This window comes from Lepisma saccharinum, chromosome 17 (genome assembly GCF_977018435.1).
Source record: "Lepisma saccharinum chromosome 17, izLepSacc3.1, whole genome shotgun sequence".
In the NCBI taxonomy this organism is placed as follows: domain Eukaryota; kingdom Metazoa; phylum Arthropoda; class Insecta; order Zygentoma; family Lepismatidae; genus Lepisma; species Lepisma saccharinum.
This window is the reverse complement of record NC_139245.1, coordinates 33,236,873-33,250,877: the sequence shown is the minus strand read 5'-3', so window position 1 is coordinate 33,250,877 and position 14,005 is coordinate 33,236,873. Positions and strand designations below refer to the sequence as shown.

Genomic DNA, 14,005 nt, shown 5'->3' with positions numbered 1-14,005 from the left:
CAAAATTACATTTTTTGTGCTTTGAATTATTTTAAAGAACAGGGTCGTTCCACGTCAAATCATCCAGGCCATGTCACCCACCATCTCCGATTTTGATGAAATTCAGTATACTTATAGAACTTTTCATGCTAATTACAAAAATGACAACTTTTTTTAGATTGGTCAAGGGGTTCAGAAATTACGCGATTTTAAAAATCTCCCTGTACACCACATACACTTTGAATGACACGCATTAGGCTATAAATTATAGTATCTTCTCTCAGGTTTGCCGTAGAAACTTCAAGCTTGATTTCTTTTGCTCAGGATAGTGTAAGCTTTCCTTTAAATAAGGTTTCTGATCAGTGTATCAATAATCATGTATTTTATGTATAGTTTCATGTATTTTTTTAGAAAAATAAATTACTAACTTCAAGAGCAAATTTCGTGCAATGTCCCCCCTTCAATTTCACCCAAATTTTATATACAGGTAGCTGAGAGTGGGTACTAATGCTTGATGGAAACATTGGGATGGGCGGTTCAGAGACAGAGTGATAAAAAAATCATTTGCATTAAAAATTAATCTTATTTAAAATACTTATGTATTTAGCACAAAGTCTGAAGTACAATATGTTTTGAGGTATAATATTCAAAATTTCTGTTCACTATGTGTGAAGGTAAGCATATGCGTAACCTGGTGGGGGCAAAGGGAATCATTTTCCCTATCCAAAATTTATAGATTAATTAAAACCTACAAATAATAATTGCAGTGGAACCCCGATTTCAAGTTCCTCGATTTTACATTTCCCTGCATTTTGCATTCAATATTGGTGGTCCGAACATAGCAAATTTTCCTCGGTTTTACATTTTCTCGCATTCTAGGTTTTTTTAGCTTCGTCCCCTGAACAACGTAAAATCGAAGTTCCACATAGTCATTAGCATTCCCAAACTTAGCAAATTTTCTTCGAGAACATTCTTCTTTTTGTGCATTTTATCTCAATATGGAATTTTTTTGATACTCTTCACGGAGATACGTAATATGAAGTAAGAATTAATAATACACATTTGTGCTGATTGAAGTTTTTCCAAATGGAGCTTTTCTTGCCACATACCACAGAAAATCTCCTTGTGATGGGGTGGTTGGAACAATTAGAAGACTTGTATAGACATCTACAGTATCAAGTAACAAGTGCAGCAATGAAGTACCAAATTCCATAGAATTAGTATTAGAGGCATAAGTTTCTTATTAATCACGTAAGGTGAAATGATGACAAACTGCAGTACAATGTGTCAGCGATTGCAAAGTACTATACAACAGCACCAGGAAGATTAAGTATGCACTATTTTGAACTTAGGCTACAGGCTATTTACAGTGTTTGGTAAGTTACTTTTTACAATTAACAGAGTTTCAGTTACTCATTTAAAAAGTAACTCTGTTACAGTTACTGGTACTTTGAAAGTAACTGAGTTACTTTACAGTTACTGTGAAAGAAACTTACAGTTAATGATCATTGATTTGTGTAAAAATTACAATTGTGTTTCTAGTACATAATCCGTATGTCTTCATATACCTACATTACTACTGCAAATAAATGATGAAACATGCTTGAATGATTTTAATTAAGAAATCATTTGTATGCTGATCACGGTATTTTGAATATGGTGTCATTGATTCCACTTGCACCTATTTCTTTCTCCTCCATTCCAAGTTCAACAAAATCCAAAGATCCACTCCTTCAACGATGACTGTTTCCTAGCTCGATAGTCCACCTAAAACACTGAAGTTTTCACATACAAGTAGATATGAATTGAAGTAAAGCGTGGATGAAGTTAGCATGCAACAAAGCATAGCTTCCTTGACAGGCCAGCAATTCCAAGAAAATCCTTTTACGTAGCATCCAGAGAAGGTACAGATATATTTTTTTTACAGTTGTGAACAGAAAATGTGAACGGCACAATTTATAGTGCATGAAATTTTGGCAATGCATAGAATACAATCGAGTAAGTATTTTTCGGTACTACCTTCATGGGCCTAACTTGGGAACTCGGGAACTCTCTTTGGTTGAGAGAATCAAAGTTTTCAGTCCCATAAAAATAGTGTCAAAGATTATTTGCTAAATACATTTGAAGAATCACAATAATTACTCTATTTTTGTTTGTTCCTCAAGTGCCAGGAGGTTCACAAAATATATTTAACTTGTAGGTTTTAATTAATCTATAAATTTTGGATAGGGAAAATTATTCCCTTTGCCCCCACCAGGTTACGCATATGCTTACCTTCACACATAGTGAACAGAAATTTTGAATATTATACCTCAAAACATATTGTACTTCAGACTTTGTGCTAAATACATAAGTATTTTAAATAAGATTAATTTTTAATGCAAATGATTTTTTTATCACCCTGTCTCTGAACCGCCCATCCCAATTTTTCCATCAAGCATTAGTACCCACTCTCAGCTACCTGTATATAAAATTTGGGTGAAATTGAAGGGGGGACATTGCACGAAATTTGCTCTTGAAGTTAGTCATTTATTTTTCTAAAAAAATACATGAAACTATACATAAAATACATGATTATTGATACACTGATCAGAAACCTTATTTAAATGAAAGCTTACACTATCCGGAACAAAAGAAATCAAGCTTGAAGTTTCTACGGCAAACCTGAGAGAAGATACTATAATTTATAGCCTAATGCGTGTCATTCAAAGTGGAGCCGCACGTGGCGTACACGGAGATTTTTAAAAACGCGTAATTTCTGAACCCCTTGACCAATCTCAAAAAAGTTGTCATTTTTGTAATCAGCATGAAAAGTTCTATAAGTATACTGAATTTAAACAAAATCGGAGATGGTGGGTGACATTTTCACAAAATTCTGGATGATTTGACATGGAATGACCCAACAGTAAGAGTACCAGTCAGCATTAATGATAATTATGCAATTAGTGTTTTTTTGTAATTAGTCAAAGTATTCTCTACACCACTAGGTAGGATTGTGGAAGGGAGACTGGCAGTCGGGAGATAGACCCTTACATGCTGTGGAGCCAGGGGTTATTATTATTATTCATTATACATTTCGTGGTTTACGTTTTGAATGGTAACTATAATCCATGACACTGCATAATAGATACACACAAAAAGTTGTAAACATAAAAATTTATGTGGAGGATGTGAAAAGAATAAACTAGAATACATTGAGAATTAGCAGATATACTTGAGTTTGAATGTAAATGTTTTTGTAGCTTTCAAAAATGGATGTTGTTATCTGAAGCCATGATAATGTTGCTCCTTGAAATGTAAAAGGTTGGTACATTTTTTTTGTATTTAGCCAAAAAATATTGTTTGTTACATGTTGCATTTTCTTGTATTGCTCCTGGTGTTATTTTAGATAAATGTATCAATCATGCATTTTGTGTATTTGATTTGAAAACTTTTCCCATTTATTATTGAAATGTTAATGAACAATTAAGCTAATGCTTAGAAAGAAAGTAAAAGGAATAAAAAAGAAAGAAATTAAATTACTGTTAATCTGTTAATAAAAAAAATAATATATGAGCACATGTGTGGGTGGAGGGAGGTGGGGACAGGTCTGGAGACCATAGTACCATGGTATCTTGGGAGTATGCAGTGTCAGAATGGACGTAGTTCAGCAACTTGCTACCAGATAGCAGCACACAACTGCAAAGTGCTGCCATCTATTGGTAGGACTCTGAAGCTTGTAATTCAGAGCCTCACCACTAGATGACCTGACATCTATTGGTGGAGCTCTGAACTATCTCCAGGAAAGAAAAAAGCAAAATAGCTCTCCCATAGCTCAGTCAGTGAAGGGGAGATCATCCTGCCATTTGAGGCCATGGCACGAGCCCTTTGCTTGGTGCAGGTATGTAGAGGTCTTTGGACTTGGTGATCTTGCTTTCACCTCCCGCCGGCCCCCTAGGACAGGCAATGGTGGTTGGCTTCCGCACTGATCGGAGAAGCTGGAAAGGACTTAGAAATGTATAGGGTATAGGATTGGCTAGAAGAGGTGACGTATTGGAAGCAACCAAAAACTCCAACTGCTCTGGGATTTGAACCTGGGACCTCTGGTATTCTGGGACGACACCTTTACTGACTGAGCTACTTGAGAGCACAGAGAAGAAAATTTCGGAACTTCTACTTATGTTGCCAATTGGTAATTGCTAAAAAAAAATATATAGTATCTCACTATGTGGAATTGTTCTTATCAATATAAATAGGATTATGCACAAATTACAATACTTTGAAACAGATATGAGTATTAAAAATATAAACATTTCAACATACGACCTCCATGAATGTATCTCTGTTGCTCCAAGCAATACACGCCATGAAGATTTTTACATTTAAAAAGTTAATAAATAAGTACAAATTTCAAAGTAGAGTAGTTGAAAATACTATTTACATTAATAGTGTTAATTCCACATAAGGAGAGACTACATTGTGTATTCTGCTTACAGACGACTATGCAGCCATAGGGAAAAGGCTTGTTCCTGGTGCTGAAAAAAATAATCATTACAGTCATCATTTATTAATTCACTTACGATTTTTATGTTGATATCGTACCAGGTACCACTACAATGGTGCCTGAACCATTTCATACTTGAAGCAGAGATGCATATTCCAAGTAGTCAGAGGTAGAGTACAATTGTGATTGTGAAAAGTTAACACGGATAATGTCAATGCAACAAACACTTGAGATGAAGCATTGTTATTTCATTTAAGCACAGGTATGTCCTGCTAGTCATCTGCACAACATGCCCATGGTTCCTTGAGTCAGGTTTATCTAGAATTTTTCATCTGGGACGAACAATCCTTTTTTCTTCATGAGGAGGGGGGGAGGGAAGCAAGCAGCACTTCTTAAGGAAGGGCATTGCTAAATTTTTAATTATTCGATAGTATAACGATCAAATCTTGCCAACTATCAGGTAAATAGATTAATCACTGTAATAAGCAATAAAAAGAATTGGACTGGCTGTTACCCGAGAGTTGCACTGTGGAATACGGATGACAAGCCAGTTTCCCGAGCGAGGAGGCCGATCCTCGGGTAAAAAAAAATACAACTTTGGAGCCAATGAACGGATTCGATTGAAATTTAAGACAGCCCAGTATCAGATCCTGATCGGAAAAATCCCAAAAACACAACATGATAGGAGGTGAATTAAGGGAGATATTAAAGGTTAAAGAGCGAGAGTGGATGACAATATGTACAGGTCACTCTCTATGGAGCGACCATGCAGAATACAATGGATCTGGCGAGAGGCTAGCCTCCCTTCGAGGAGTCTCTGGAGATAAGTCAAGGAACACAAATTTCACGGGCAAAGAAAGAAGGGTAAGATGTCACGGTTTGAGTACGATTTAACAAGGCTTAGACCGAAAGGGTATCATAACAAACATTTGGAATAGCACATAAATAGACAAGCGGGGAAGCGGAAAACACAGTTTATCTTACACAACCTCTCGGGAACCATCTGCACTTACAAGTACTCGCCTCTTGTGTCTAACCAATCAGTGTTAGTGTTTAGTTCGCCCGGGATTGTTTACAATCACAATGGAGTAGAGAGTGGGAAAGAGCCCACATGGGAGCGTTCAACCCCTTACCTCTCTCGAAGATGCTGAGATCTAGAAGTGTGAAGCCTTACCGTCTAAAAGTCATCACATTCATCACGCCACCAGGGGCATCAACATCGCCAAGAGTAGGGTTACCAGATCGCCATAAAGGAAATGTAGGACATAACGTTCCAAAATGTAGGACACAAAACATTCGGAATAAGCAATACACATTTCTAGACCATGTTAGAAAGTAATTTAAAATTAACACTTTTCAGCTTTAAAAATATATGATTTCATAATGAATTCTTAAATGGAAAATTTCCAAATTTTCAATCAATAACCAATACCTCTCTTTTTAACCCATGTTTTAACTGGTACCTATTTCTCAGAGGAGTCAATTTTTATAAAACTTGTAAAAAAAAAAATTCTTTTATCTGAAATAAAAATAAAACAGACTGCTTGTTTTTTTCACAGTTGTTGCTACATTACAACAATGTAACATTGACAACATCCATTGTATAATGGATTCTCTTTTTTTATTTAAAAATCTTAACCATTGTTATAACTGTATCTTTAGTCAAAAAAAATAAATGTCTGATGAAGGGAGCGTGTGCTCTCCTGAAACGTCACAACGAAAAACTGTTTTTATGCTTGTAATAACCGTAGACTACAAGTGTAATAAAACTTTCAGGTTTAGTCAAAATGTATTTCAGAGAGACTGAACAGTAAAACTCTTTGAAACTATGCTGAACCAGTACCAAACTTTTTACATACTTTTATGAAAAAATCTCTCTCATGAGTCTGTTTTCCTGATGCATGGGCATAACTTGGGGGGGGGGGGGGGATGGGGTGCAGAATCGAACTTGGGCCAAAATTTGGGAGGGGGCAAATGGAATTTGGAGGCTAACTTTATGGGGGGCAGAATTGAACTTGGAGGCTAACTTTGGGAGGCAGAATGAAAAAATTTTCATCCCATAAAATTTGAGATGTTATATTAAGTGAACTTTATGCACAGATAACAATCCTCCAAAAAAGCATCCAAAACTATTTTTCTATATAACTGTTATATTTGAGAAATAAAAAATAATACTCTTTATTTCTTTGTTCTACAGGGGGCAGGAGGTTAAAAAATTAGTGAATCTGGATTTGGGGAGGCGGGAAGACAAGTTCCCTCCCTTGCTTGCTTGCTGATGCTAATGAAAGTACTCTCTCAACTTTTGCATTATGACCTTGAAGGGCAAATAAATATTCAGCAATTACCGTAACATGAAATGGTTAAAGAAGTTTCATCTGGGATAGTTTTGAGTTCACTATACCCCCTGCTTAACAATTCATTGAATAAGAATTCGAAACACCTTGTTCCATCAGTATAACCCCCAAAGCAATAATTTCAATTCAGGCACTGAACAGTGACATCATAAGAATGCGACCCTAAAACTTTGTTCACAAATTTTTATTTTCTTTTTGGGTAATTACTGGATTAAAATAAATTTGGGAGTAACTTCCATGATTTCATTGTTCAATGGAAACATGTATTTTCCTAATTAACATTATGTGACGCTCAAAATGTAGGACATTTATGATATTTTTCAAATTCCTCCCGGACGCTGGACATAAGGCTAAAATGAAGGACATGTCCGGGAAAAACCGGACGTCTGGTAACCCTAGCCAAGAGAATTACATCAAACAGAGCCAGCAAGGTAAGCCGAGTGAAAGAGTGTGACGTCTGTAAATGGAGAAGCTTCGTTCGCCCCGTCGTAACTATAAACGCCCAATGAACTTGCATATTTACGTGTAAATTACTCATTGACATTGCTTATTAGGGTGATTAGATCCTACCAGCGATAATTTTACTACGTAAATCAGAGTACAACTTTCACTCATTCAATTAGGCAAAGTACTTAACCTTCAGATTGTCCTACACTATAAATTGTCGGTGTAATTATATAACGGTGTTCCAATTTAACCTAAAAAAAGTAACAATATAAAGGTAAACCTAATAACATTCAATTATACCTGCATAAAGGAGTAGTGTTTTCGTCCATGCTTAAACTCCTACCTGAACATAAGATACCCGGAAACGGAAACGTGAATGTAAAAATAAGAAAAGATGTAATCAATGCTACTGTTTTTAAACATCACCCGAAACTAAATTTGTATTAATTAATGATGTCTTTTGAAATGCCGAAGTATGCGCGAGAGAGTAAATGTAGGAATGAAAGGGGCATTAATGTAAGTGTTTTATGCATGTTCTCTTATCTAGCAATTATATCATATAAAGTAAACTAACCCTGTGATGTGTAATTTTCAACTGTATCATCTATTCTACCCTATACAATCTCTTGGGCTCCAACTGATGGCACTTACCCTGACACAAAAGGTAAATATTGTATTAATCATTACCTATTGTTTATTGGTTTCTTGTTTGTTTACATTACCCATGTAATGTACCGCCGGAGCGTCGTTAGACACACTAAGGTCAACGAAGTTAAAATAGGAATAACATTTATTTTACTTTCCATGTTAATAAATGCACTATGAACAGAATGAAAGTTTTCACTCGTTCTTCATCACCCGCTGGGTATGGCCATGATGTAAGGGTGATTTTAGAGTTATACTGATGATAAATTGGGTCTTTGTAAAAAAATTTGGGGGTGGATAAATTACTACCTTGCTTGTTGCTCAACTGGCTAAGGGTCCCGGGTTCGAATCCTGGCCTGGGCATTGTTTTTTTTTTTTGTGAGTGCCCTTTCGGCATATTATCACTCATCCCCATCTTCTCGATTAGCCAAAAGTTGCAGAAAAGCGAAGTAAAATAAATCAAACCATTCAATCAATCAATTTCTCGTCTGGCAATTACTCACTCTTTTCGAGTGAATTATTCACACACCTTTCCCAATTATTCCGAACACCTTATAATTTTTCATCATAAAAACAAAAAGGTCTATGTACGAGCATTTAGAGCCTTTGCACTTCCTAAAATCGTTCTTTCACCCCATAACATGCAAAATTCTAGATAAACCTTTGGCCTTTTTCATCACCCTAGAATTCTTCTACAATGGAGGATTTTTTTGGGGGGGCGAGTATTTTTCATTATTGTTGATCAATAAACAACAAAGTATAATGAGATAATATTAAACTACAAGGGTGTAAGATAATTATATGCAAGGAAAGTACGAACCCTATATTCTTGCTATCACTTCCGACATTGGACATTAATTTGTCTGCCCCCTTCAACCCTCTGTGACGTCCAAGAATGCGATCTCCCCTCTTCCCCCCTTGTTGGTCGCTGCTGAGACGACATCATGTGTTGGTCCTGTGTTACGATGGCTTTGTAGACATTTCTGCCTGTCTCTCATCCGTTTGGAATTGGACTAAAATGATGAGATACGTGGTCACTGCTCCTGCAATCTGAAATAGACACTCAATTTATTGAACTCAACTCAACTCAACAAAGATTTATTGGACTTACAGCTTTACAGATGGCTGTTTATGCCCAGCATACATTATAAGTACATAAGATACATTTTTAATATAAATTTTATACACAAAGTTCATAAACGCTCTTAAATACAATTTTATGTAACTACATTAACTCAGTCAGTAACAGAAGTATATTATAATTTTATATCAGCTTTTCTAAAAAGCAAGTATAACATATCCAATTCTAATATCTGGAGCATACAACATTGAAGTCATATTAATAGGGAAAGGAACATTAATTTTTGACAATGTTCTGTATAAAGTCTTTCTTCTCTCTGAGTGAATTGGACATTCCAAAATAATATGATGAGCATCACCCCTTAAATCACCACAGTCACAATTCGGAGATTTTGAAATGTGTATTTTAAATAAATGATGATATGTTCTCGCGTGACCACTTCTTAGTCTATTTATTAAAACAATTGCATTTCTTGAATCTTTACAATTATATAACTAAGGTTTTTTCCTAGTGTAATCAACATAAGGACGATAACTTTCACCAACGCTTTCTAATGCATTATTACACCATAAGTTCCATTCTTCAAAAATTTTCTTCTTAACCCTCGGCAAAAGATCTGTGTAATGCAATGGTAACTGGATTGTTTCATTCATCTGAGCAGCTTGTTTTGCATATCTGTCTGCTTGTTCATTTCCGTAAATATTAATGTGTGATTTTACCCACACATAATGAACTACCTTTCCATTGCTAATTAAGCTATTAGTTGCACGAATACAATTGATGACATATGGTGATATTTTAATTTTTTTTTTATAATTAGATTGTATTGCTTGTAAAACACTTTGCGAATCAACCAGTATTAGAAATTTCTGTTCAGGAACTGTACCAATATAAATCAAAGCTTGATATACCGCATATATTTCTGCTGTAAATATGGATGCCTCCACTGGTAACCTAAACATTTTTGATATATTTCTTTCAGTATCATAAAGAGCTGATCCTACTCCACTTTCAGTTTTAGACCCATCCGTATATATATGATAAAAGTCTTCCCAAGATTCTCTAAACTCAGCTGAATTATTATATTTCGGGAAATATATATTTTGAATTGGTTGTGTGGAAAATTCTAACGAGTATACTGGCAATGTTCTTGCTATGAGTACTTGACTACAATCATGGTGATATTTACTAAATAGTTGTACCCAAAGCGTAGCTGATTTATGATTGGTTATTCCTGAATCGTGCAGCTCTAAAAGATTTAATAAAACATTATTGAATGGATGCCATGGTGAATGTTGTATTTTAAATAACATTTTTATTGCAATTAACTTTATCCTCACAGAAACCGAACATTCTACTGACTCCATATATACCACTACATTAGGAGTACTGTTCATTAGTCCCAAACATCTTTTTAGGATTTTTCGTTGCTGGACTTCTAGTGGAGAAAGTTTTGTTACTGGAAGATTACACAAGACCATTAATCCATAATCTAATACTGCTCGATAATAATTCTTATAAAACATAAACATGCTGGTAGGATGTGCTCCCCATTTGGTATTCGCCATAGCTTTAAATAAATTAAATATTTTATCGGATCTATTTTTCATCATATTTATTTGATACTGGCATGATAATGATGCATCAAAGTATACACCTAGATATTTTACTTCTGAAACAATTGGAATTTGTAATCTCCTAGGAATAATGTTGAAAATATTTTGAAGACCCTTATGTTTAAATACTACTATTTTGGACTTTTCTAAAGATATTGATAATTTTTTCTGCTTTAACCATTGGTTAAATTCTATTAATTTATCTTCAAACATTGAAAAATCTTTCAAGTGATTGTTTGAGTCTAAATATATACATACATCATCAGCATATTGTAGAAACTGAAATGGGGAATCTATTATTGTTTTAATATCTGATAAATAAACATTAAATAATAATGGGCTAAGAGGGCTTCCCTGTGGTAGTCCTTGTCCAATATATATTGGACCTACCATTTCTGAACCAAAATGAAAATAAAGTTGTCTTTTAGATAACAATTTCCATGTCAATATGAGTATAACAGTTGGGCTGAAAAGTTCATAGGCTGACTCATAGATGGCGTTACTAGAATTAAATCCATGTGATTTTTACTTAGAACTAACCTTCAAAAGATACGTGTATAAATTTCACAGCTGCCGGATAATTAGTTCGTGAGATATAGCATTGTGAGTGAAGCAGCTTTTGTTATTGTGAAAAAATGGATAAAAAAGAATTTCGTGTGATAATAAAGTATTGCTTTTTGGCGAAAAAAAATACTGTTGAAGCCAAGGCTTGGCTTGATAAACATTATTCGGACTCTGCACCAGGAAAATCAACCGTTGAGAAGTGGTTTGCTAAATTTAAACGAGGCGAAATGAGCATCGAAGACGATGCACGCAGTGGACGCCCCAAAGAGGCTGTTACCGACGAAAACATCAAAAAAGTCCACAAAATAATTTTAAATGATCGTAAAGTGAAGTTGATCGAGATAGCTGAGACTTTAAAAATATCAAAGGAACGTGTTGGACATATTGTGCATGAATATTTGAACATGCGAAAGCTGTGTGCAAAATGGGTGCCCCGCGTGCTCACAATCGATCAAAAGCAACAACGTTTTGATGATTCGGAGCAATGTTTAGCGATATTCAACCGTAATAAACACGAATTTTTCCGTCGATATATTACAATGGATGAAACATGGCTCCATAACTACACTCCAGAGTCCAATCGACAGTCAGCCGAGTGGACTGCACGTGATGAACCGAATCCAAAGCGTGGAAAGACGCAACAGTCGGCTGGCAAGGTTATGGCATCAGTATTCTGGGATGCGCATGGTATTATATTCATCGATTACCTCAAAAAGGGCCAGACCATCAACAGCGATTATTACATAGCGTTGTTGGAGCGTTTAAAGGATGAAATCACGAAAAAACGGCCCCATTTGAAGAAGAAAAAAGTGCTGTTCCATCAAGACAATGCACCGTGTCACAAATCAATGAAAACGATGGCAAAATTATATGAATTAGACTACGAATTGCTTCCCCATCCACCATATTCTCCAGATCTGGCCCCCAGTGACGTTTTCCTGTTTGCAGACCTTAAAAGAATGCTCGCTGGAAAGAAATTTAGCACTGATGAAGAGGTAATCGCCTAAACTGAGGCCTATTTTGAGGCTAAAGAGAAATCGTACTATAAAAATGGCATCGAAAAATTGTATCGCCCTCAAAGGCAACTATATTGAATAATAAAATCGAATTTTGTCAAAAAAATATTTTTTACTATGTTAGCCTACGAACTTTTCAGCCTAATTGTTGCAATGTGGCACTTTTAGTAATTGTAGTTGTCTCAATAGAACAGTAATATCTACGTTGTCATATGCACTTTGAATATCAATAAAGGCTGAAAGTACTGATTGGTTTTTGTTAATAACGCTATAAATATGAGAAGATAATGTTACTAATGCATTTTGGGTTCCATAAACTTTACGAAATCCCATTTGTCTGGGAGAAAATACCTTTTGACCTTTCATAAACCACTCTAATCTTTTTAATAAAAGCTTTTCGAAAAATTTTGCCAGTACGGAATTAAGAGCTATTGGGTGATATGGCTGACCCAACGAAGGTTTTTTTTTTAGGTTTTAGAATTGGCATAATAATTTGACAGGTCCATGCAGCGGGAATTTTACCTGATAGGAATATTTGATTGTAAATTTTACATAAAATGCTTAGTGCATTCTGTGGAAGATTTCGTACCATAGAATACGTAATTCCATCAATGCCAGGAGCAGAATCTTTAGACCCTTGAAGAATTTCATTTACAGTGATAGAGGATGTGAACCCCTTTGAGTATTTTGATGTAGATGAGAACGTGTAGAATATATTAGGAGGTTCGCAGGCTGATGTAAAGGGTGTAGGGATTACTTTATTAATAAAATCAGTTTTCCATTCAGTGGACAAAGGTAAAGTCCGACTTACATGTGCTTTTCTAAGTGATCTGAACTTGCGCAATATGACGTCTAATTTTGTGTTAGGGTTTATTTTTTCGCAATATTTTTTCCATGAATATCTCTTAGTCTTTATATATACTTTTCTAGATTTTGCAGTAGCTCGTTTTAAATTTATCAAAGTTGCAGGTGAAGGAGCACTTACAAATTGTTTCAATGCTTGTATTCGCTTCCTTTTTGCTTGAAAACATTCTTCATTCCACCAATCTATTTTAGGAAAATTTCGATCATATTGCGGTTTCAGTCGCGGACAGGCATAATCCATAACTTGAGTTATTATATCCACAAATTTTTCATATTGTACAGTATATTGGTTTTGATATTCTTTAGCTGAAAATTGTAAGTCTAAAACTGAATTATATTTCATCCAACCTGCCCTCTTTACGCTCCACTTACGAATTGTTTTTTGTTTTATTAATTTTGGAAATTTTTGAGATGATGTTAGCGTGATGAAACATGGAAAATGATCACTAGTTCGTAAATCAAAGTCTATTTCCCACACAAATTCAAAACACTGATTATCAGATATTAAAGTTAGATCAATTGAGGACATATTGTTTCCATTTGGTGGTACATGTGTTGGAGATCCATCATTTATGACTCTCAAGTTATTATAATCCATCCAATCTTGAACTGTCTTTCCCAAAGTATCAATTCTATGATCACCCCACAATGTATTATGACAATTAAAATCTCCTGTTATGATAAGGGGATGTTGAAAGCCAGACAAAAGAGAATTTAGATGAGAGCTCTGTATTTGTTGAGAAGTATAATGAGATGGAATATACAAACTAATAATATTATAAAGTAAGTTGTTTAACTGCATTTTTAAACCGACCACTTCTACATTATATTTGGAAAATAAATCATGTGTTGAATTAAACTGAATTTGTTGAAATGGTACACTTTCATGAACAAAAATTCCCACACCCTTATTTCCCAGATTATAATCATTTAATATAGTATGATAGTGAGCAATA

At 35.0% G+C, this 14,005-nt stretch overlaps 1 protein-coding gene across 1 annotated transcript in view; it reads right to left on the bottom strand.

Moving 5' to 3' along the window:
• LOC146001361 (putative gustatory receptor 28b) overlaps positions 1–14,005 on the bottom strand; it is a 28,281-nt gene that overhangs the window by 2,564 nt on the left and 11,712 nt on the right. Inside the window, exon 4 of the mRNA XM_083138676.1 lies at positions 8,729–8,958. Coding sequence (XP_082994802.1) covers positions 8,869–8,958 — 90 coding nt within the window. The 3' untranslated portion in view covers positions 8,729–8,868. The remainder of the gene's footprint in view (positions 1–8,728; positions 8,959–14,005) is intronic.